General features: G+C 20.5%; 6 protein-coding genes across 6 annotated transcripts; all 6 read left to right on the forward strand.

The window, feature by feature from the left end:
* Positions 1-792: 792 nt before the first annotated feature.
* On the forward strand, positions 793-2,054 carry PBANKA_0836900 (BIR protein; the record flags this gene model as incomplete). The annotated part of the gene is made up of 3 exons (XM_034564558.1): positions 793-807; positions 946-1,863; positions 1,968-2,054. 3 exons carry the CDS (start codon positions 793-795, stop codon positions 2,052-2,054), a joined length of 1,020 nt encoding a protein of 339 aa, XP_034421343.1.
* A 2,297-nt stretch (positions 2,055-4,351) lies between these two features.
* PBANKA_0836921 (BIR protein) lies at positions 4,352-5,530 on the forward strand (the record flags this gene model as incomplete). The annotated part of the gene is made up of 3 exons (XM_034564559.1): positions 4,352-4,366; positions 4,502-5,368; positions 5,459-5,530. 3 exons carry the CDS (start codon positions 4,352-4,354, stop codon positions 5,528-5,530), a joined length of 954 nt encoding a protein of 317 aa, XP_034421344.1.
* Positions 5,531-7,821: 2,291 nt separating this feature from the next.
* Positions 7,822-8,729, forward strand: PBANKA_0836941 (fam-b protein; the record flags this gene model as incomplete). Its single annotated transcript, XM_034564560.1, has 2 exons — positions 7,822-7,890; positions 8,058-8,729. The coding sequence occupies 2 exons, from the start codon at positions 7,822-7,824 to the stop codon at positions 8,727-8,729; spliced, it is 741 nt and encodes a 246-aa protein (XP_034421345.1).
* A 3,118-nt stretch (positions 8,730-11,847) lies between these two features.
* Positions 11,848-13,111, forward strand: PBANKA_0836961 (BIR protein; the record flags this gene model as incomplete). Its single annotated transcript, XM_034564561.1, has 3 exons — positions 11,848-11,862; positions 12,001-12,942; positions 13,046-13,111. The coding sequence occupies 3 exons, from the start codon at positions 11,848-11,850 to the stop codon at positions 13,109-13,111; spliced, it is 1,023 nt and encodes a 340-aa protein (XP_034421346.1).
* Positions 13,112-15,730: 2,619 nt separating this feature from the next.
* On the forward strand, positions 15,731-17,880 carry PBANKA_0836981 (BIR protein; the record flags this gene model as incomplete). The annotated part of the gene is made up of 3 exons (XM_034564562.1): positions 15,731-15,757; positions 15,886-17,325; positions 17,413-17,880. The coding sequence occupies 3 exons, from the start codon at positions 15,731-15,733 to the stop codon at positions 17,878-17,880; spliced, it is 1,935 nt and encodes a 644-aa protein (XP_034421347.1).
* A 2,789-nt stretch (positions 17,881-20,669) lies between these two features.
* Positions 20,670-21,831, forward strand: PBANKA_0837001 (BIR protein; the record flags this gene model as incomplete). Its single annotated transcript, XM_034564564.1, has 3 exons — positions 20,670-20,684; positions 20,822-21,679; positions 21,766-21,831. The coding sequence occupies 3 exons, from the start codon at positions 20,670-20,672 to the stop codon at positions 21,829-21,831; spliced, it is 939 nt and encodes a 312-aa protein (XP_034421348.1).
* Positions 21,832-23,943: the final 2,112 nt, after the last annotated feature.

Here is a 23,943-nt window from a genome sequence, read left to right on the forward strand (position 1 = left end):
GTATAATAAATACGGTTTCAGTGCTAATTGTCGTTTTAAACCGTGGAAAAGATGTGCAAAATATATTATAAAATTACCCAATAAGGTATATTTTTAAATTAAAGTACGTATGAATAAAAATAATGTTATTGAAAATGCTAAATATAATTGAAATGGATATATATTAAATAAAAATAATATTAAAATTATGTATATGCAATTAAAAAAAGTAACAATGCAGCTTATTTTGTAAATGTTATAATTTTAGATTAAACTATATTATATATTATAAAAAACAAGTATATAAAAATTTAATATATTAAAAAAAACTATTATTTATATACTTTTAAGGATTCTAGCAATAATGGAACTTTTTATTTTTTAGATATATACAGTATTTATGTTTTAGAAAAAGTTTTACTAAAAAAGGAGATGCTATAGGTTTTTTATGTTCAAACATACTTTAAATTAATTATATAAGTATATCCATTTTTATAATAAAGTTATACCAGATGTTAGTAAGAATATAATTTTTTGTATAAAATGCATCAAATTTATATTTAATCAAAATTTTATTAAACAACCATCTATTTAAGTTAATTTAACTATCATAAAAAGGAATATAACGTTTCTTTAGTAATAATATTATTTTATTACTCTATATTAATTTAATTATTGAAAAACATATAATATATTTAACTACAGACAGTTTTATATATAGGGTTAAAGTATTTGCGTCACATATTGGGGGCAGTGTATATAAAACAGCATGATTTTGCTCAATTTACAAATCAAAAACAAAATCCCATTACAATGAATGACTATGTGGTATATGCGTTTTTTAATAATAATAATTTCCTTAACATTTTTTGATATTGTATTATATATAAATATCATTAAACTTTATGTTAATAAAATTTTCAATAATGCACATTTATAATAATTGTTTTTAAATGTTTTTTTTAGTGTAGAAGGTTCCTTCTTGTAAGGAACTGGTTTCCCGATCAATTAAATAGTGAAGGAAAGTATTATTTTAATGATGATAAAAATTTCAAAGAGTATTGTAATAATAAAATCTGCAATACTGATCTTGAAAAAATTAATGCTGGATGTTTATTGTTATTTAATCAATTCTTTGGAAGTTCTACTTCGTTTAAGTATCATAATAACATCAATATTGTTGATTACATTATGATATGGTTAAGTTATATGTTAAACCTAAAGAAAAATGAAAGAAACAAGAATCTAGAATATTTTAATAAAATATATATAAATAATGATAAGTATCAAACGTCTATAGACAAAGTTGGAGATTGTAGTAATTATAAGGATCTTATAGATAAAAAAAAATATTTTTTGGATATTTCTAATGAAAATATGTCTAAAATTTATAATTTATTTAAAATTTTATGTAATATGTATACTGATTTTGATAAAAAGAATCCAGATTGCGCGAAATATATACCAAAAGCTAATGAATTTGTTAAAAACTATCAAGAACTTTATGGAGATTCTAGTATTACTGAAGATAGTCCATATTATAAATTATTGTCTACACTATCAAATGATTATGATAATTTTAAAAAGGAATGTAGCGATGCTAATTGTAAGGATATTCCACCCCTTCAATTGATTGAAAAAACACAAGTTACTGTAAATTTATCTGAACATACTTCTAAACAAATTTCTAAACAAACTGTAGAAACTTCTGAACAAAGTCCTAAACAAAGTCCTAAACAAAGTCCTGAACAAACTGTACAAACTGTACAAAAATTAGAACAAATTTCTGAAGTTACATCATCAAGTTCATCGATAGGAAACAAATTATTTACAATTTTATCGATATTTGGTGCAATAGCATTTTTTTTAGGAATTTCATATAAGGTAAATAATAAGGAATTTCAAAATATAATATTTATATATTATTTTCATTATATATATGCAAGCATTAACAAAAATATCATACGCTTCTTAATGTTTTATATTAGTATTCGTTATTTGGATTTCGGAAACGAGCTCAAAAACAATATTTAAGAGAAAAAATAAAAAATATAAAGAAGAGAATGAATCATTAATATATGATTTGAAAATAGTGACTATTTCAGGAATAATAATAACGATTTATATATTTTAAAAATCTGTCTATTTAGAAATAAGTAATTTGGGGTCATAATTTTTATATAGTTTTTATGTTGAGAGTTAGGGTTGTGTTCGTTGAACCCATATTCGAGTTTGGATTAAGTATTATATTGCATTTAATTTTTTATAATTTGAAGACTAATTAAATATAAGTACCATTTCCGTATATTTAATCACACGATAAAATCCAAAAGTCAAAATGTGCAACCAAAAGGGGAATAATATAATATGAAAGGGGCCAATACCATATTTCCCATAAAGTATAATATATACAATTGTATGTTAATACCGATTTAATATGGTTAAAATAAAATGTCTATATTGCATATATTAATATAGACATTGATTATATATGAATTCATATTATGCTATATCATAACTACCTATTATATATGTCTTGATAACCCAGAGCTATATGGAAATATGCATATCATAATATGTTTCTTTATTTGATGAAATATTTTATTTAGTAAAGCTTATAATTTGAGTCACTATTATTTTGATTTAAATTATATTACTCCAATCGAACTGTAATAATAGATATTCATAAAATATAGATTCATAAATAAATATCGATATATATTCGACAATGCAGCATTATCTATAATATATTATTATGCTTCTAACATTTTTTAGGTTTTAATTATAGTTGCTATTCTCTTATTGTATTTTACATTTGTATTAAAATTAATTAGTAATAATAAAACTTTATTTATACGCTTTAATTTATTTATCATAAGGTATAATAATATATTAATCACTATTAATTTATAAATTTGATAGTTTTGAAGTGTATATAAACTGGAAATATATTATAATTAGTTATTTGAAAAAACATAAGTATATTAATAAAAGTACGTATCATATTTTGTTCTAATAATTATAAATAATATGATAGATACAATACGTTATTATTATATGACTATACATATAATCTAATAAAATACTCTACCAATAACTAATATTGAAATATTGTCATATTGTGAAACCTTCATGTAATTAAATATGAATTTTATCAAGAAGGCAAATGATAATACATTATAAAGGTATCAATTTATATATTTTGTTAAAGACCCAATTGTGAATTTGTAATTTATGTTCTAAAAAACAAGATCAATGGAGAAAATGTTAAAGACTCAATTCATGTTAAATTCCATTTTATTGTTCCATATTAGCGCGTATTATATTACCATTATTTTACCATATAATTAATAAAATATAGAATTTTTAACAAATTATTTGAATGTATATACATTGATAACTATAGAAGTAGAATATATAAAACTAAACAATTCAGAACATTTAGCGAATATTTATCTAAATTTATATATTAAAAGAGCAAATATATCTTATCTCTCTCCTCTTAAAGGCAATATAACAACCTAATATCCATAGTTTTCTATTATACTTTAAAATTTGCATCAATACTTATTTATATGTTATATATTTAATATTTACTAAGTATTATTTTAAAAACTATTTATATTCATAGACTTATTTCGGCTTATAAATACGGGTTCAATGCTAATTGTTTTAAAGAATAGAAAATATGGGAAAATATATTATAAAATTACCAAATAAGGTATATTTCTAAATTGAAGTATATTGGAATAAAAATAAGGTTATTTAACACATTAAAATTATTTTAAAATTTATCTATATTAATTACAAATAATATAAATTTATGTAACTTGCAAAGAGATGTAAGTAACATAATTAATTTGAAAATACTATAATTTTAATAAAACAGTAGTATATAATATAGAAACAAATATATAAATATTTATATACTTTTAAAGATTATAATAATAATAACTTTCTTAATTTTTTATATTTGTGCAGTATTTATGTTTTTGGGCGTTGCTTAGGTTCTATATTAAATCATATGTATAAGTATATATTTTTTAAATTCATTATAATATTCCTTAAAATTTTATAATAAACATATGTAGAATGTTATTAGTAATAATTATTTCATGCATATATTGTATTATATATACAATGATAAAAAAGGTGTTAAACAACAATCAAAATAAGGCAATTTATCTAACTACCATAAAAGTATTATCTTGCTCCATATTATCTTTAAATTAATATTAAAAATGATAATAACATGCTTAACCACAGACAATTTTATATTAAATTTCAACAATTTTGTCATTTATTAAGCGTAAAATATATAAAATAATATGATGTTACATAATCCACATATTATAAACAAACTAAAATTACAATGGATCATCAGCTAGTATATATTTTTTTAAGAAAATTTGCTTTTCCTTATATTTGTTTATATTATATTACCTATAAAATTCATTAAATTTTATTTTATAATAGTTTCATTAACATATATTTTTATTATAATTTTTAAATGTTTTCTTAGTGTGGAAGGTTTCGCACATTAAGAGCATATTTACCTGATGAATTAAACGAATCTACAACCCTCGATTTTCATAATAATGGGAGTATTAGGAATTATTGCCCTAATGGAGATTCAGGAAACACTAAAGAATGTAAGACGGATTTAGATAAAATAAATGCTGCATGCTTATGGTTATTTCAACAAAATATTATTATTAATATTGATAGTTTAAGTAAAGAAAAATCTGAAGCATTTATTATATATATTATGATATGGTTAAGTTATATGTTAAACCTAAAGAATGTTAATAATATCAAAAGCCTAAAAGATTTTTATACTAATCATATAAAAAATAATACGCATTATACAACTTGTAATAAATCTGATAATTATTGTAGCAATTCATTAAAAAACAAAACGGGATATAATAATTTTAAGGAGTTTATAAAAAGAAACGAATGTTTTATGAGTATTAATATTACAGACATGTCTAAATTTTATGGTGCATTTAAATCATTATGTAACATGTATAATGAAATTGATGCAAACAAACCAACATGCAAGAAATATTTAGAAAAGGCTAAGGAATTTGTTGCAAAATATAATGAACTTAATAATGTTTCTGATATTACTGAAGATAGTCCATATTATCAAATATTGCCTACATTATCAAATGATTATAATAATTTTAAAAATTATTGTAATACAAATAAAGTTGATTGTAGTGATATTCCATCCCTTTCACCGATAAACACAACACAAAATCCTGTACAAAGTTCTGAACCGAGTTCTAAAGTTACATCATCAAGTTCGTCGATAAAAAATAAATTAATTCCAGTTTTATCGATAATTGTTGCAGTACCAATATTCTTGGGAATTTTTTATAAGGTAAATAATAAGGGATTTGTAAATTATTTTCGTGATTACTTATATGTGATTATCAAAAAATATATAATATGTTTACCATTTTTATATTAGTATTCGTTATTTGGATTTCGAAAAAAATGTAAAAAAATAAAGAAGAAAATTAATATAAGACTCGAAGAGTAATGGCTATCTCAGGAATAGTAATAATGATTGATATATGTTAAGAAATTGTCTATTTGAAAATAAATAATTTTTTACCATAATTATTGGGTATATAAGAATAATTAAATAATATAATCAATAATATATAATTTTATATATGTATAGTTATAATATTTTTGTACTCCTTTTGTATAATTTTTAAACAGTTTTTATGCTGCGGGTCAAGGTTAAATACTATGTTGTATTTAATTTTGAATATTTTGATAATATTTATTAGTTTAATGAATTGTTCTAAATATATATAGGAAATAAATTATTCAAATATGTAAAGGATAAGCTGTAGTTTTTAATATTTATATTAAGTCTAAATATGTAAGAAAAAAATGAGGATGAATATTACTCTGAAAAGGAGCAATAATGAAATATATTTTTATAAATTATTAGAATTGAATTTCGTGTTAATATAACTTAATGTTAAATTTGTTGAACTATTTAATTTTTATATTTTATTGTTAATATGCGGTTAATGGCTTATGTGAAATTAATCAAATATTGGAATCGATATAGAAAAATGATTCCAAAGTATCGATTTCGTCCTCGAAGAAAACGTTTATTTAAATAATTACAATATTTAATATGAACAACTAGGGGGGGAAATTGGAAAAAAATAATTTATTATTATTTCCTCCATCAGTGACACCTGAATCGAATGATAAATGGAATAAATGAAGGAGGGATTAATTTAAATGGAATAGAAGTATAAAGTACTATTTGGAGGAAATATATTTAAAGAAGGTAAGCTACGTTAAAGGCATATTTATTTTAATACCCATTATTTTAAGAATTAGTATAATATTTTAAAAATATTTGTCCACTTGAAAATGTTATATATTTTGGTGATTTTTATGTTAGTGTTTATGTTAGTATTTATGAGTTGGGGGAAGAAGTGGAAGTAAGGAAAAAAGATGAAAAATGTCGTAAATTGAGGTGATGAGAAAGTAGGATTATTAAATACATACAAACTTATGCAAACATATTATGCACAATTATTAATTTTTTGTTTATAGAAGGAAAAACGGTTATTTATATGATAAATTTAATTAACTTATATTTAAGTCAAATTTAAAAATATATAAATTTAAATAATAATAAATAGTAAAATTGTCTATTCATATAAAGAAGTATTATGCATATATGATATATGCCAAGAATTTGCTTCTTATTTTATAATAAAACATAAATAAATTTCTATATGGTGAAATTCTCTATTATAACTGAATTATAATATTTATTTGACTTAATTATTATTTATAAAAGTCAAAATATTGTAGTGTTTAAATACAAAAAGCGTCTTAACATCTGTTAAATGAATATAATGAAAATAAAACTTAATAGTATTAAGTGTATTTCATTTTTCGACTTGAGATAAAAATAAATTGGTATCTCATTCAATATATTGGTTCTATATGTATTATTTTTGGGATTTGATATTATAATTTGATTATTTGTTTGAATTATATTTGAAAATATGTATATTTATATTATTTTAATAGAAACCATATATTTGATGTTGTATATTCATAGATATATTTATAAATAAAATTATTACATACTAATATATAAAAAAATATATTTTTACACAAAAATGGTAATAAAATGGAGAATATTATTAATATTTAAAATTGGAGAAATATTATAATAAAATATAATAAATTAGAAACGATTTAAATGTAAATATCAATGGTGCTTTGCTAATGTTTTCATTATGTGTTTGTATTTATTCATATAAAAAAATATATCCAATATTTTATTATTTTAATAGATATTTATTAATGTGTTCATATGTGAACAATAATAGGAAAATATAAGTTTATAAAATATTAAAAACGTACCACTAAACCCACCAACGTATTATAAATTATATTAAAAGTCTATTTGTATACCAATTTTCCAAAAAATATATTTTATGGAAAATTATTATATACATATATTTTTTTATAATTAAAATATTAAAAACAGTGTATTTTTTAGAGAAAAGTTAATAATTATTTGAAAAAAAACATAATATATATATCCATAAACAATTTTAATGAAATAACGAAATTTATTATAACAATTACATTAATTAATTTTATAGAGTGTAAAAAGTTAATAAATGAAATAAATTCGTTTTTTTATAGATATATTCATTTATTCATAAATTTTAGAACAAAAAACTAGTAAATATTACTATTTTGTGAATAAATATAAAGTTATCACCATGATCTCAAACTACATATATTAGTTCATTTATTTAATAAATTAAGGTAAAAATGAGAGTCAGTATTTTAAAATATGTTATTTTTTCAATTATTATTTTTTCTTTTGAATATGCCAAAAATGTAAGTTACACATTATTTATTATTAATAATATTTCATTATAGTGTTCGTATTTATTTGTTTCACATTAACCTTATATTATTGTCTCATGTATTGGTAAGGTACTTAAGTTAAAGAAGCAATTAAAATTAATTACATATATGTTAATAAATATTTCATTTATTTTCAGGAATTATACTTTGTAAACGATAGAGGAATATACCTTGAAAGGAATGTAATAAACTTTAGAAATAATAGGATATTAGCATATGCAGATAACAAATTTGATTTAAATGAATTTTATCAATCAACTTTGAGTCTTGCAAGTCAACTTGGTGATTGTGTTGAAGGTAACAAAGAAATAGCACACCTTCGAAATATTATAGATTCACATATAAAGAAGCATAAAGGAAGTAGCACATCACTTGATTTAAAAAATGTAGATAGTAAGACAAAAAAAATAATTAATGAGCTTCGAAAAGAATTAGAAGAAGTAAAAAAACAGATTGCTGATAAAACGAATGGTGAATTAGCAATACAACCAATACTGGATAAAAAAATAATAAAAAAAGATGGAAATAGTTCTGTATCAGAACATGAAAACTTTAAACAATTGGAAAATAATGAAAATAATAAAATTGAATCAAGTAATTGTCATATGAAATCAAAATTGACTAAAAAAATTAAAAAAGAAGAAAACAAATTCATCCTGTCGTGTTTGGCATATGTAGCAGTTGGTTTTCCGGTAATAATAGGAGGGCTACCCTTAATGATACTACTTATACCGTGTTTTGTTTCCACATATTATTCCATTTGTAAACTTAATAAATGTAAATCTAAATTAAAAAAAATATCAAAATAACCACTTTTTATTATTCTGGTTTATTATACATGTTTAAATGATTAGAAATAATATACTTAATATTTTATGCCATAAAAGTTATACTTTTTACATTTTATATTTTAATTAAATATAATTTAATTGTTTGTTATATTATTATATATTTTAATTTGATATATAATCACTTTATATAATTAATTTACCTGTGTTTGTCGCTTTCAAAAACTCATTTGTCTATTTCTATGCACATATTATGTATTAATAGATTTTTAATTTACTCATTTTTAGCTAGTATTTATAATTATTTTAAATAAATAAATTTAAGCACACTTATTAATAAAATTATAAGCTATATTGATGGTTTAGATTTAAGTTTAGAATTGCATTTTGAAGAACTCGTATTTTGGGTCATGATCCTGTATTGTGGGTTATAGTTTTGGTCTATGGAATCTATGTTTTGGGTTAGGGTTATATTTTTATTAATTTGTTTATAATTTGATCATATTTATTTGTTTATAAATTGTGATTAAATATATATATACTATACTCGTATGTTTAATCTCAAAATTAAGTCCAAATATGTACCACCCAAAGGAGCATATCTATTAATATGAAAGGAGTTGCATAACATTTTTTCCATAAAGTGTAATATTGATTTAATATGATTAAAATAGCATATTGAATATATTAATATAGAAATTGATTATATATGAATTCATATTATATATATCATAATTATTTATTACATAAAACTTGTTAACTCATAGTTATATTGAATTATGCATATCATAATATATTTCTCTATTTAACGAAACATTTTATTTAGTAAAACTTATTATTTGTATCACATTTGTTTTAATTTAAATCTTATTTTGATAACCGAATAGTATAATAATTTTATATATCAGAGTATAAATTATAATTAGATTCATTAGGAACAATTGCCTGCGTTATAATATACCTTCAGGTTAATGAGTATATTTTTATTGTTAATTAAACATATTACCAATATATAATAGATAGTCATAAAATACAGATGTATAAAATATCGATCGAGGTTCGACGACACAACGATATCTATAAAATATGTTTTATGAATCTAACATTTTAATAATACAATAAAAATCGCACTATATATACAACATTTTTGAAGATTTAATTGTAGTTACTATTTTATTTTTGTATTTCCTTTACATTTGTATTAAAATTAATTAGTAATAATAGAAGTTGCTTTATATGCTTTAATTTATTTATGATAAGGTATATATTAGATTAATCACTATTAATTTTTAAACTTTATAGTTTTGAGGTATAAATAAATTATATTTTAAAATAGTTAATATAATTGCATATAAGAATATTAATAAAATTTAATGTTATAGTTTGCTATAATGCTTATAAACAATCTAGTACATAAAATTAATGTTATTCTAATATTTATATATATAATATTGTATCATTGGTCAAGCATTAAATACATTAAATTTGGGAAACATATACAATTATATATTAATGCAAAGTATATAGAAACAGTATGTAATAATTAATTTAGTTTGAAATAATAATATTTTTATTATGTTATTATATATATACAAATTCACAAATATATAATTTAAATATATTGTTATTGCGAAATAATATATGTTCTAAAATACTTAATTTAAAAACTATGAAACAAGGAAATGTTATACATTGATTTAAAGTATTTTTATTAAGCGCACTAATTATTCCGCCGTACTAAACATTGATATACCAACAGCGTCATAATAGTAATAACAATAGATAAAGTATTAAATTAATTTGATTCGAATACATCGATATATATTATTAAGATTGTAATAAGATTAAACTTATATGCACAAAAAATCTAATAAAATATTATAGCCTTCAACGAAGTATGGCTTTAATGTGCTAATATTAAAACTAACATTACCAAGCAAAATAATATTAATAATTCTATAGTTTACTTAAAAATATAGTTTATTATAAAACATATAGTACAATATTATTTATTAAAATTAAAAAGCTAACTATATATTTAGAAAAGTAATAATTATAAGTTATTTTTAATATATACATTAATTGAAAGTTTTAATGGTAGAAGAAAATATAAAATATAATTAAACTATGAAAATAAGTAAATCTTATATGGTTATAGATTTGTCTTAAAAAACATACTTCCCTTATCTCTCCTCTCAAAGTGCAATATACCAACCTAATACACATAGTTTTCTATTATACTTTAAAATTTACATCAATACTTATTTATGTGCTACATATTTAATATTTACTAAGTATTATTTTAAAAAAAATGTGCATTCAAAGACTTATTTAAGCTTATAAATAGCATAATAAATACGGTTTCAGTACTAATTGCCGTTTTAAACCGTGGAACAAATGTGCAAAATATATTATAAAATCACCAAATATTGTATACCTATAAATTGAAGTGCGTATGAATAAAAATAAAGTTATTGAAAATGTTAAATATAATTGAAATGGATATATATTAAATAAAAATAATATTAAAATTATGTATATGCAATTAAAAAAAGTAACAATGCAGCTTATTTTGTAAATGTTATAATTTTAGATTAAACTATATTATATATTATAAAAAACAAGTATATAAAAATTTAATATATTAAAAAAAACTATTATTTATATACTTTTAAGGATTCTAGTAATAATAGAACTTTTTATTTTTTAGATATATACAGTATTTATGTTTTAGAAAAAGTTTTACTAAAAAAGGAGATGCTATAGGTTTTTTATGTTCAAACATACTTTAAATTCATTATAAAAGTATATCCATTTTTATAATAAAGTTATACAACGTTTTATTAATAATAGTATTTTTTGTATAAAATGCATCATATCTATATTTAATCAAAATTTTATTAAACAACACTATGTTTAAGATAATTTAGCTAATTATCATAAATATAAATGTAACTTTCTTTAGTAATAATATTATTTTATTATTCTATATTAATTTAATTATTGAAAAACTTATAATATATGCAACTACAGACAGTTATATATAGGGTTAAATCATTTGTGTCGCATATTGGAGACAGTGTATATAAAATAGCATGATTTTATTCAATTTAAAAATCAAAAATAAAATCCCATTATAATGAATGACTATGTGGTATATGCACTTTTCAATAATAATAGTTTTCTTTACATTTTTTGATATTGTATTACATATAAATATCATTAAACTTTATGTTAATAAAATTTTCAATAATGCACATTTATAATAATTGTTTTTAAATGTTTTTTTTAGTGTAGAAGGTTCCTTCTTGTAAGGAACTGGTTTCCCGATCAATTAAATAGTGAAGGAAAGTATTATTTTAATGGTGATGAAAATTTCAATAAGTATTGTAGTAATCAAAAATGTGATAGTGATCTCGAAAAAATTAATGCTGCATGTTTATTGTTATTTAATGAATTATTTGGGAGTTCCGATTTGTTTAAGTATCATAATAACATCAATATTGTTGATTACATTATGATATGGTTAAGTTATATGTTAAACCTAAAGAAAAATCAGGATGAAACCAGCAATCTACAATATTTTTATACTACGTATATAAATAATGATAAGTACAAAAATATTATAACTGGTGTTACGGGGTATACAAACTATAAGGATCTTATAGATCAAAAAAAATATTTTTTGGATATCGATAGTAATATTATATCTAATTTTTATGAAGCATTTAAATTATTATGTGAAATGTATACTAACTTTGATGAAAAAACATCATACTGTTCTAACTGCTCGCAAAATGCTAATAATTTTGTTAATAAATATAATGAAATGAATGGAAATTATAATATTACTAGTAATAGTTCCTATAAACAACTATTGTCTACTTTATCAAATGATTATAATAATTTTAAAAATTATTATACTAGTAAAGGTGGTAATTGTAAAGATTTTCCACTCATTCCAACGGCAAAAACAACACAAATTTCTGTAGAATTTTCTGAACATACTTCTGAACATACTTCTGAACATACTTCTGAACAAACTTCTAAACAAACTGTAGAAACTTATTTACAAAGTTCTGCACAAAGTTCTAAACAAAATCCTGAACAAAGTGTACAAATATTAGAACAGATTTCTGAAGTTACATCATCAAATTTATCGATAGGAAACAAATTATTTACAGTGTTATCGATATTTGGTGCAATAGCATTTTTTTTAGGAATTTCTTATAAGGTAAATAATAAGGAATTTCAAAATATAATATTTATAAATTATTTTATTATATATATGCAAGCATTAACAAAAATAGAATACGCTTCTTAACGTTTTATATTAGTATTCGTTATTTGGATTTCGGAAACGAGCTCAAAAGCAACATTTAAGAGAAAAAATAAAAATATAAAGAAGAGAATGAATTAGTAATATATGATTTGAAGAGTGACTATTTCAGGAATAGTAATAATGATTGATATATTTTAATAAACTGTCTATTTAGAAATAATTTTTGGTCATAATTTTTGCATAATTTTTATGTTTTAGGATTCATATCCGGGTTAGGGTTAAGTATTATATCTTTATTTATTTTTTACAATGTGAACACTAATTAAATATATGTGCCACCCCTGCATGTTTAATCTCTAGCTGAAGTCTAAATATGCAACCAAAAAAGGGATGCTGCCATTAATATGAAAAGGGCCACATTACATTTTTTTCATAAGTTATATATAATTGAGTGTTCATTCCGATTTAATATGATTAAAATAAAATGTTTACATTGCATATATTAATCCATATTATGATATATCATAATTATTTATTATATAAGATTTATTAACCCAGAGTTATATTGAATTATGCATATCATAATGTATTTCTTTATTTAATGAAACATTTTATTTAATAAATCTTATTATTTTTATCATATTTATTTTGATTTAAATCGTGTTATCCGACTGAACTGTAATAAAAGCATTATATGTGAAGCTGGGTATGAATTATAAGATAATTCATTTTGAATATCCATATACATCATAATATATATTCATATTAATACGTTGGTTTTTAAGATTAATTAAACATATTATCAATATATAATAGATAGTCATAAAATATGGATTCATAAATATCTATCGAGAATCGGTAATACAGCATTATCTATAAAATATTATTATGCTTCTACCATTTTTTAAGTTTTAATTGTAATTACTATTTTCTTTTTGTGTTTCCTTTACATTTGTATTAAAATTAATTAGTAATAATAAAACTTTATTTATACGCTTTAATTTATTTATCATAAGGTGTAACATAGATTAATCACTATTAATTTTTAAATTTTATAATTTTGAGGTATACATAAATTATATTTTAAAATATTTAAAAGATAAAATATAAGTATATTAATAAATTTTCAAATTATATTTCGTTCTAATAATTATAAATAATATGATAGATAGAATACGTTATTATTATATGCCTATACATATAAACTAATAAAATACTATACCAATAACTAATATTGTTTTATTGTCGAAACTTCACATAATTAAATATTAATATAAATTATATAGAAAAAATATATAATAATTAATTTTCATTGAACTAATATTTATATTAGATTATTATATATACACAAACTTATAAATATATATTTTAAATACAATGTTTTTACGAGATAATATATATGTTTTAAAATATTATACTTTAAAACACAGAAAAAAGGAAAATTATTAAATGGTTTAAATTATTCCTCTTGAGTACATTAATTATTTCATTGTAGTAAACAGTGATATGTCATTGGTAGCAACAATAATAATATTAGATTAATATATTATGTTTATTTAATTATATTACATGGATATACAGTAGTTATATATATTATTAAACTTGTAATAAGACTAAACTAGTATGCACAAAACATCAAATGAATATTATAGCCTTTAACTAAGTATTTTTTAGTGTGACAATATTAGAATTAACGTTACCAAGCAAACTAATATTAATAATTATATAGTTTACTTAAAAATATATTTTTTTAATATTGAATTAAATGTTTTATTATAAAATATGTAGTATATAATATGTTTATATTATAAATAGAAATATGCACTATAATGGAAAAACCAGTTATATTGTTTCTAAAAGTTTATTATCGTCACTAAATAAAAAGCAAATGTTAAAATTATAAACCTATAAAATTTAAGTAAACTACATGAAAGGAATTTCATATGATTTTTTTTATAAATTAAAATTAGTTTTATATTATCCAAGTTTTAAAACGATACATTTAATAAAGCATGTTTTTGTATAAATAAAGTTATTATATACTATAAAATGCCTTTATAATATATTAATTATATTATAAATACGAACTACATATAATTTATTTAGAAAAATAGTAGTGTTAATCTATTCTATAAATATTGTAATTTAAATAAGTAATTTGTTTTATATTATTAGATATGATATTAAAAAATGTAACATCCAACATGGGATAATAACATATATAAATATTTGACATTCAAATAATAAAATAAATTTTTAACAGTTATAGTAATTATATATTTCTAATTCTTTATATGTTTATAGTAACATAAGTTTTAAAACTCCTTTATTAAAAAAGTAGTGAATATATATTTATTTTCATGCGCAAACCTATAATATAAATATATTATTATATCAAACAAATTTAATCTATTTTTTTTATGGTATTCCATGAATTTGTACAATATAGTTATTCAATATATTATTTAAGAAAGTTGTACTACGTATAAAATGTATTACATATAGATATGATAAAAATGTTAAACAAATAACCGCTTAAGTAAATTTAGTGATTGTCATAAATAAAAATTATATACCTTTTTAATACTATTATTATTGTATGTTAATTTAGTATTAAAATTAATAGAATTTCTTTAACTACATATATTAATTATATAGAAATTTCAATTAATAACCTACTTTGTCTCAATACATATATTACATAAAAATAATATGATGAAAAATTATATCCCTATTAAAAATGGAATCCAATATACTGTTTGAAGTGGTATATACATTTTTTAATAAAATAAATTTTCTTTTATTTTATTGTTTTAGCACTATTTATAAATTAACTTAAATTTCAATAAGATTTCATTAATATATTTTTTATTAATTTTTATAATATTTTCGTAGTGTGGCACAATTAAAAAGATTGACGAATGTTTAACCATCGACAAATTATCTACAGGAAATGAATGTTCGGATGATGTATTATACACTGCTTATTGTCCTACAAATAAAGAGGATCAAAAGGGACAATGTGTGACAAATGGTGAAAAAATTAGTGCTGGGTTTATATGGTTGTTAACGATGCTCGAGGCTCTTAATGAGGAGTGTTCTGAAAATGAAAAAGACCATTATTTTGAATATGCTATTTTATGGTTAAGTTCTAAAAGTAATATAATTAAGCCTGGTTCGTATGTTAGTATAGATGGTATTTATAATATTCTTGAAATAAATAATTCCTTTTGGTATAATCAATTTCGTGATAAAGTAAATAAAAAAAAAAAATCAATGAATTTTGGTGATTACCATATGTGTAATCTATATAAATTACTTAATGAATTATGTACTCTAATTACTAAATATAACCAAGATAGATCAAACCCAGAAGCATATTTAGAATATGCTAATAAATGTGCTGAAACATATAAAAATCTTGTTACGAAAGCCTCTGCGGTTAAAAATTGCGATTCATATTGTGATGTGCTGTCTACTTTAAAAAGTGAATATGATAAATTTAAAGAAGAAAATAAAGATCCAGAATGTCAACTTCCTGAATTTGATGGAATAGAAAGTTGTAAGGATTTATGTAAACAAAAAAAACAAAAAGCAGAGATTGATAATAATTCAGGAGATGGACTGGTTGATGTGAAAGTAGAAATAGATGTCGTACCAGATGATAATCAAAGAAATCAAGAAGAATCAAGAAGTGGACAAGGTGCTACAAATAGTGTTCCAGGAGAAAATGGCGCTCAAAACACACCAGGAATAACTTTTGATATTGGTCGATCCGTTTTTACGAGCGTATTAAATAGCACTTTCAATTTTGCTGAAACATATAAGGAAAAAATTATAAATATCTCTAAAGGAATCCCTGATGTATATAATAAAACATTAAATATTATAAAAAATGGTTTCGGTAAATCTATTAATGTTTTTAATGAAATTATTGAGAATATAAGTATCGATTCTAAAAAAGTAGAAATATCTGGTGATTCAGGCGATAAAAGACATGGATTAGAAGGCACAAGGGATAAATCGCCCACATCTAATGACTCACCATCGCCTCAAGAAACTCCATCTAAAACTTCATCACCATCAAGTTCTACGGAACAAACTAAAACATCAGAATCGTCTCAGGGCCCATCTGAAAAAAAAAATTGTGATAAAAAAAGTCAAGAACCTCAAGCACCAGTGCCCAAATCAGTGTTTAAACTAAAAAATCCAATAACCGAAGTAACAGGGAATGGAACAAAAGGAATAGATGTTAATATACTCAAAAGATACAAACCAATTGGAGTTTCAATTATAATGTTTTTAATACCCATTACTTTATTAATTTTATACAAGGTAAATAAAATAAAATTATGAAGTATACAATTTTTAAAATATTTCTTCACTATAAAATATTATATATTTTTTATAATTTTATGTTAGTATTTTCCATTTGGATGGAGAAAGGAATCGAAGAAAAAAAAAAACACGAAAAAGGTTATAAATATTTTTGGTGCAAATGAAACGATAAAAAGAGTTATAAACACAACTGATCGAAAAAAACAAGTGCAAATAATTATAAATTCATCTACTCAAAAAAAACAGGATAAAAAGGTTACAAATTCATATACTCAAAAAAAACAGGGCAAAAAGGTTACAAATTCATCTACTCAAAAAAAACAGGACAAAAAGTTTACAAATTCATCTACTCAAAAAAAACAGGACAAAAAGTTTACAAATTCATCTACTCAAAAAAAACAAACTAAACAGTTCATTAATTCCATTTATTGGGAAAAACATCCATTATTAAATATACATAAACTTATGAAGACCGATTCTGCACCATTTATTATTTTATTTATGTTGTTTATTTTTTATGTTTATAAAAGAAAAGGCTATTCTTTAGAATAATAAATATAATTAATAGTTTTTGTTTTGTGTTCAGATGATTTGAATCTGACTTTAAAATTCAATATAAGTATTAAAAATAATAACTGCATATTAATATAAGTAATTTGGCTTATATAAACAATTAAAAAGTGTATTTTGTGTAATATTATAATATGTGTATTTTATTAATCTATATAAAACAGTGTCGTGTGAGTGATTCATGTGATTTCAATTATAACTTCCTTTTCTATAACTCTAAAAATATATTAGTTTATAAAATTATTTAGTATCGAAAAAAAATAAAAGAGGAAATAAATCATTAATAAATTATTCTGAGTATTATGATTGACGTATTTTAAGACATTCATGTATTTGAAAATAACTAATTTTGAATTTAGATTTTGAGTTTTATAAGAAAAATGAAAACAATAAATAAATCCCATTCATGAAAATAAATCGTTTTATTAACATAAATTTTCTAATATTATTGTGCTGAAAAATATATGTTTATATATAAAGCTTTTACAATAATGCATTTTTATTAAAAGGAAGCATGTACATCAATCTAAGAAAAAAAACATAAATGGATGAATATATATAATGTTTAGGTTTTTTGGAAATTATAAATATGTACACTTATTTAAAATAATATTTGTTTTAATATAATTATATATACTTGCATTCATAATTAGATTAAAATAATTGTTTTGATATATTTTTCCATTTGTTTTACAAAATTTCTTCGATAATGGATAGTTTTTTATATAAAATATGCCTATTATATTTTTAAATATTAAAATAATTAATTTAATCTGAGAAATGCAGTTAATTTTATAAAAATTATTTATTGGTAGTAATATTGACGCTCATGCTTTTTTATAAATGAATACAAATTATAATTAGATTCATTTGAAAAAATTGCCTACATTATAATATAACTTCAGGTTAATGAGTATATTTTTAATGTTAATTAAACATATTGCAATCTATAATATATAATCATAAAATAAAGATTCATGGAATATTGATTAAAATTCGATAATACAATGTTATATATAAAAGATGTTTTATGGATCTAACATTTTTAGTAATACATAAAAAATTGCACTATATATACAATATTTTTGAAGTTTTAATTGTAGTTATTATTATCTTTTTGTATTTTCCATTTGTATTATAATTAATTAGTACTAATAAAAGTTGATTTATGCTATAATTTATTTATCATAAGGTATAATAATATATTAATCACTATTAATTTATAAATTTGATAGTTTTGAAGTATAAATAAATTATATTTTAAAATAGTTAAAAAATAAAATATAAGTATATAATAAAATATCATGTTATAGTTTGTTTTAATAATTATAAATAATATGATAAATAGAATAACATTATCATATGCCTATACATATAACCTAATAAAATACTTTACTAATAACTATTATTAATTATTAATTTTATCGAAAAGGCACATAACAATACATTATAATGATATAATTTTTATATATTTGTTAAAGATCCAATTTGGGATTTGTAGTTTTATATTATAAAAAATTGGATAAATACAGAAAGGGTTAAAGACTCAATTCATGTTAAATGTCATTTATTATTCCATATTAACGCATATTATATTATCATTATTTTACCATAGAATTAATAAAATATAGAATTTTAAATAAATTATTTGATTGTATATACATTGATAACTATAACAATATAATATATAAGATAAAAATGAACTATGCAGAAAATTTAACGAATATTTATTTAAATTCATATACTAAAAGAGAAAATATATCTTATCTCTCTCCTCTCAAAGTGTAATATACCAACCTAATATACAGCTTTCTATTATACTTTAAAATTTGCATCAATACTTATTTATGTGTTATATATTTAATATTTACTAAGTATTATTTTAAAAAAAATATGCATTCAAAGACTTATTTAAGCTTATAAATACGGTTTCAATGCTAATTGTTGTCTTAAACCGTAGAAAAGATGTGCAAAATATATTATAAAATTACATAATAAGATATATTTCTAAATTGAAGTATATAGGAATAAAAATAGTTATATGATTTATTAAGATGGATTATGAACTTATTTATATTAAATAAAAATAATATTAAAATTATATATATGCAATTAAAAAAGGGAACAATGCAACTTATTTTATAAATTATATAATTTTAGAAAAGTCTATATTATATATTATAAGAAACAAGTATATAAATATTTAAATATATTTATATAATTTTAAGGATTATAGTAATAATAGAACTTTTTATTTGTTAGATATATACAGTATTTAAGTTTTAGAATGGCAATCATTAAAACATAAGATATAAATATATTCCTTTTCTATGTTCAAAAATAAATACAAAGAAATATACATTAAATTCTTTATAAAAGTATATATATCTTTATAATAAATTATACCTGGTGTTAGTAAGAATACCCAATTTTGGATTTGTAATTTGTATTCTAAAAAACAAGATCAATGGAGAAAATTTTTTGTATAAAATTCATTATATATATATATACTTATTTAATTAAAATGTATTAAGCAACCCTCTATTTAAGGTAATTTAGTTAATTATCATAAAAAGGAATAGAGCGTTTCTTTACTAATAATATTGTTTTATTAAGTATAATAATTTAATTATTGAAAATTTTATAATATATTTAACTGCAAACAGTTGTTATATATAGGGTTGAAGTATTTGCGTCACATATTGGGGACAACGTACATAAAACAACATGATTCTACCCAATTTACAAATCAAAAATAAAATCCCATTATAATGGATGCCGAAATAGTATATGAATTTTTTAATAATAATAATTTCCTTTACATTTGTTGATATTGTATTATATATAAATATCATTAAACTTTATTTTAATAAAATTTTCAATAATGCATATTTATGATAATTTTTTTTAAATGTTTATTTAGTGTAGGAACTTCCTTTTAGTGACGACAAATTTTCCCGATAAATTGGACAATGACGGAAAGTATTATTTTAAAGATGATCAACATTTCAAACAGTATTGTAGTAATCAAAATTGTGTCAATGAGCTCGAAAAAGTTAATGCTGGATGTTTATATTTGTTATATACATTCTTTGGGAGTTCTGATTTGTTTAAATCTGTTGCAAATAGTAACATCAATATTGTTGAATACATTATTATATGGTTAAGTTATATGTTAAACCTAAAGGAACAATCAGGATCGATGACGAATCTAGAATATTTTAATAAAACATACATAAATAGTAATGAAAAGTATACAAATTCTATAACAGGTGTTACGGAGTATAGTAGTTATAAGGATCTTATATATAAAAAGCACGATTTGACAAAAGTGGATATTAAAGATATATCTGAATTTTATGATGCATTTATATTATTATGTGAAATGTATACTGGATTTGATACAAACACCTCAAATTGCACAACATGCTCGGAAAAAGCTAATAAATTTGTTAAAAAATGTAAAGATCTTATTGAAAACTATAATAATAATAATAATAAAAAAAGCAGTTCTTACAATAAAATATTGTCTACTTTATCAACTGATTATGATAATTTTAAAATTTATTGTAATAGCAAAGGTGCTGATTGTGAAGATTATCCACTCTTTCCTGAGATAAAAACAACACAACTTCCTGTACAAAATTCTGAAAATAATTCTGAACAATTTTATGGACATATTTCTGAAGATACATCATCAAGCTCGCCGATAGCAAACAAATTATTTATAGTTTTATCGGCATTTGGTGCAATAGCATTTTTTTTAGGAATTTCTTATAAGGTAAATAATGAGTTAAAAAAATATTTTCATTATATATATGCAAACGTTAATGAACAAATCGTACGTTTCTTAACATTTTATATTAGTATTCGTTATTTGGGTTTCGAAAACGATCTCAAAAACAACATTTAAGAGGAAAGTTAAAAAAATAAAGAAAAAAATGGATCATTAATATATGATTCGAAGAGTATTGACTATTTAAGGAATAGTAATAATGATTTATATATGTTAAGAAGCTGTTTATTTGAAAATATGTAGTTTTTGCATAATTTTTATATAGTTTTTATGTTGGGGGTCAGGATTAAGTACTATGTTGTATTTAATTTTGAATAATTTGATCATATTTATTAGTTTAATGAATTGTTTTAAATATATATAGGAAATAAGTTATTAAAAATATGTATAGGATAAGTTGGAGTTTTTAAGATTTAAATTAAGACTAAATATGTAAGAAAAAATGAGGATGAAGAAATATATTTTGATAAATTATAAGAATTTAATTTCGTGTTAATATAACTTAATGGTAAATGTGCTGAACTACAATACTTACTTTTTTTACTTTATTGCTAATTTGTGGTTAATGGCTTATGGGGCAATTGATTGAATATTGGGATCGATATAGAAATATTATTCCACAGTATAGATTTGGTTCTAGAAGAGAATTTTGATTTAAATAAATACAATATATAATGTGAGAAACTGGTGGAGAATGAAAAGAGATAGAAAAACGTGAAAAGGGTTATAAATTGAAGAAATTGTAAAGTCGTAAATTGAGTTGATGAGAAAATGGGATTATTAAAGATATAGAAAGTTATGCAAGTCGATCCTGTACCATTTATTTATTTTTTTTTTATTTTTTTTTTATAAAAAAGAACAATTATTTATAATTATAAATTTATTTAACAACTTTTTTTTTCAAAATTAAACATTTAATATTAACTTATATTTTATTAGTTAATGTTTTGTTTCGATTTGGGTTTAATTTTATATTCTTCATATAATAAATAATTCTTTCATAATTGATATACATATATAAATTACGAAACATATAATTTATCCAAGACATAATACATTTTATAATAGTTAAAATGAACATATATATATAGATACGTTTTATAATATATTTCGTTAATAAATTTCCTAGTAACTCCCAAAAGTTATATATATAATTATGTTATTATTACAAAAGATATAGATATAAATGAACAAAATGATTTATCAATAACTAGGCCTGGAATATTTTTAGATTATGTCAACATAATATAGATATTATATAAAAGTATATTTATTGAGCTTACATGTTCTAATAATGTTTTTTGTTATTATGCATATATAAATTAATAAATAGGTATTATAAATATTTCGTTTTACTAAGGAGAATATATATGTTTTAAAATATTTTATTCTAAAACGATGAAATAAGGAAACTTTTTACATAGATTTAAAGTATTTCTATTGAGTGCAATAATAAGTTTTTTGTAACATACAATGCTTAGGAGTAAGAATAATATTGATATGGTACTAAATAGTAATAAATATATTAGGATTATTTAATTGGATTATATGGATATACGATAGTTATATATATATTATTAAACTTGTAATAATACTGACAATGGATAAAATGAAAAATGAATATTATGGCATCTATCTAATTACACTTTTAATGTGATATTAGTATTAACACTATCAAACAAGAGAATATAAATTTTATTAATAATTATACAAACCCCCTTAAAAATATTGTTTTTATATCTAAAAATAAATACGTTTTATTATAAAATATACAATACATAATATATGTTTAGGTTATAAGTATAGATGTGTGCTTAAAATGATAACCTGTGTTATATTGGTTCTCAGATTAATTCATTATTCTAACCAAAGTATGAATAAAATTTTAAAATTAAAGTTAACATATTTATATGATTTAATGGTTAAAATATATCATTTAATCATTTATATACTAAATAATAAGAATGAAAAGAAATACACTAGCTACTACCCAAAAACTAATTTATGCTCATGAGCTATTTTAACTGTAATAGATCAATTAACCTAATTTGCACATTATGTTTTTTAATTTTAAAAATAAAATGAGATATTCACTCAAAACTATTCATTAATTTCATTTATATATAAAGAAGTATTAATATATAAACAAAGTTATTACACATTTTAAAATGGATCATTAATTTGTATATTGATTAAATGTAAATGCACACAATATATAACTTAATTCGAAAAAATAATATTAATTCATT

The sequence above is a fragment of the Plasmodium berghei genome (assembly GCF_900002375.2).
Source record: "Plasmodium berghei ANKA genome assembly, chromosome: 8".
Taxonomy (NCBI): domain Eukaryota; phylum Apicomplexa; class Aconoidasida; order Haemosporida; family Plasmodiidae; genus Plasmodium; species Plasmodium berghei.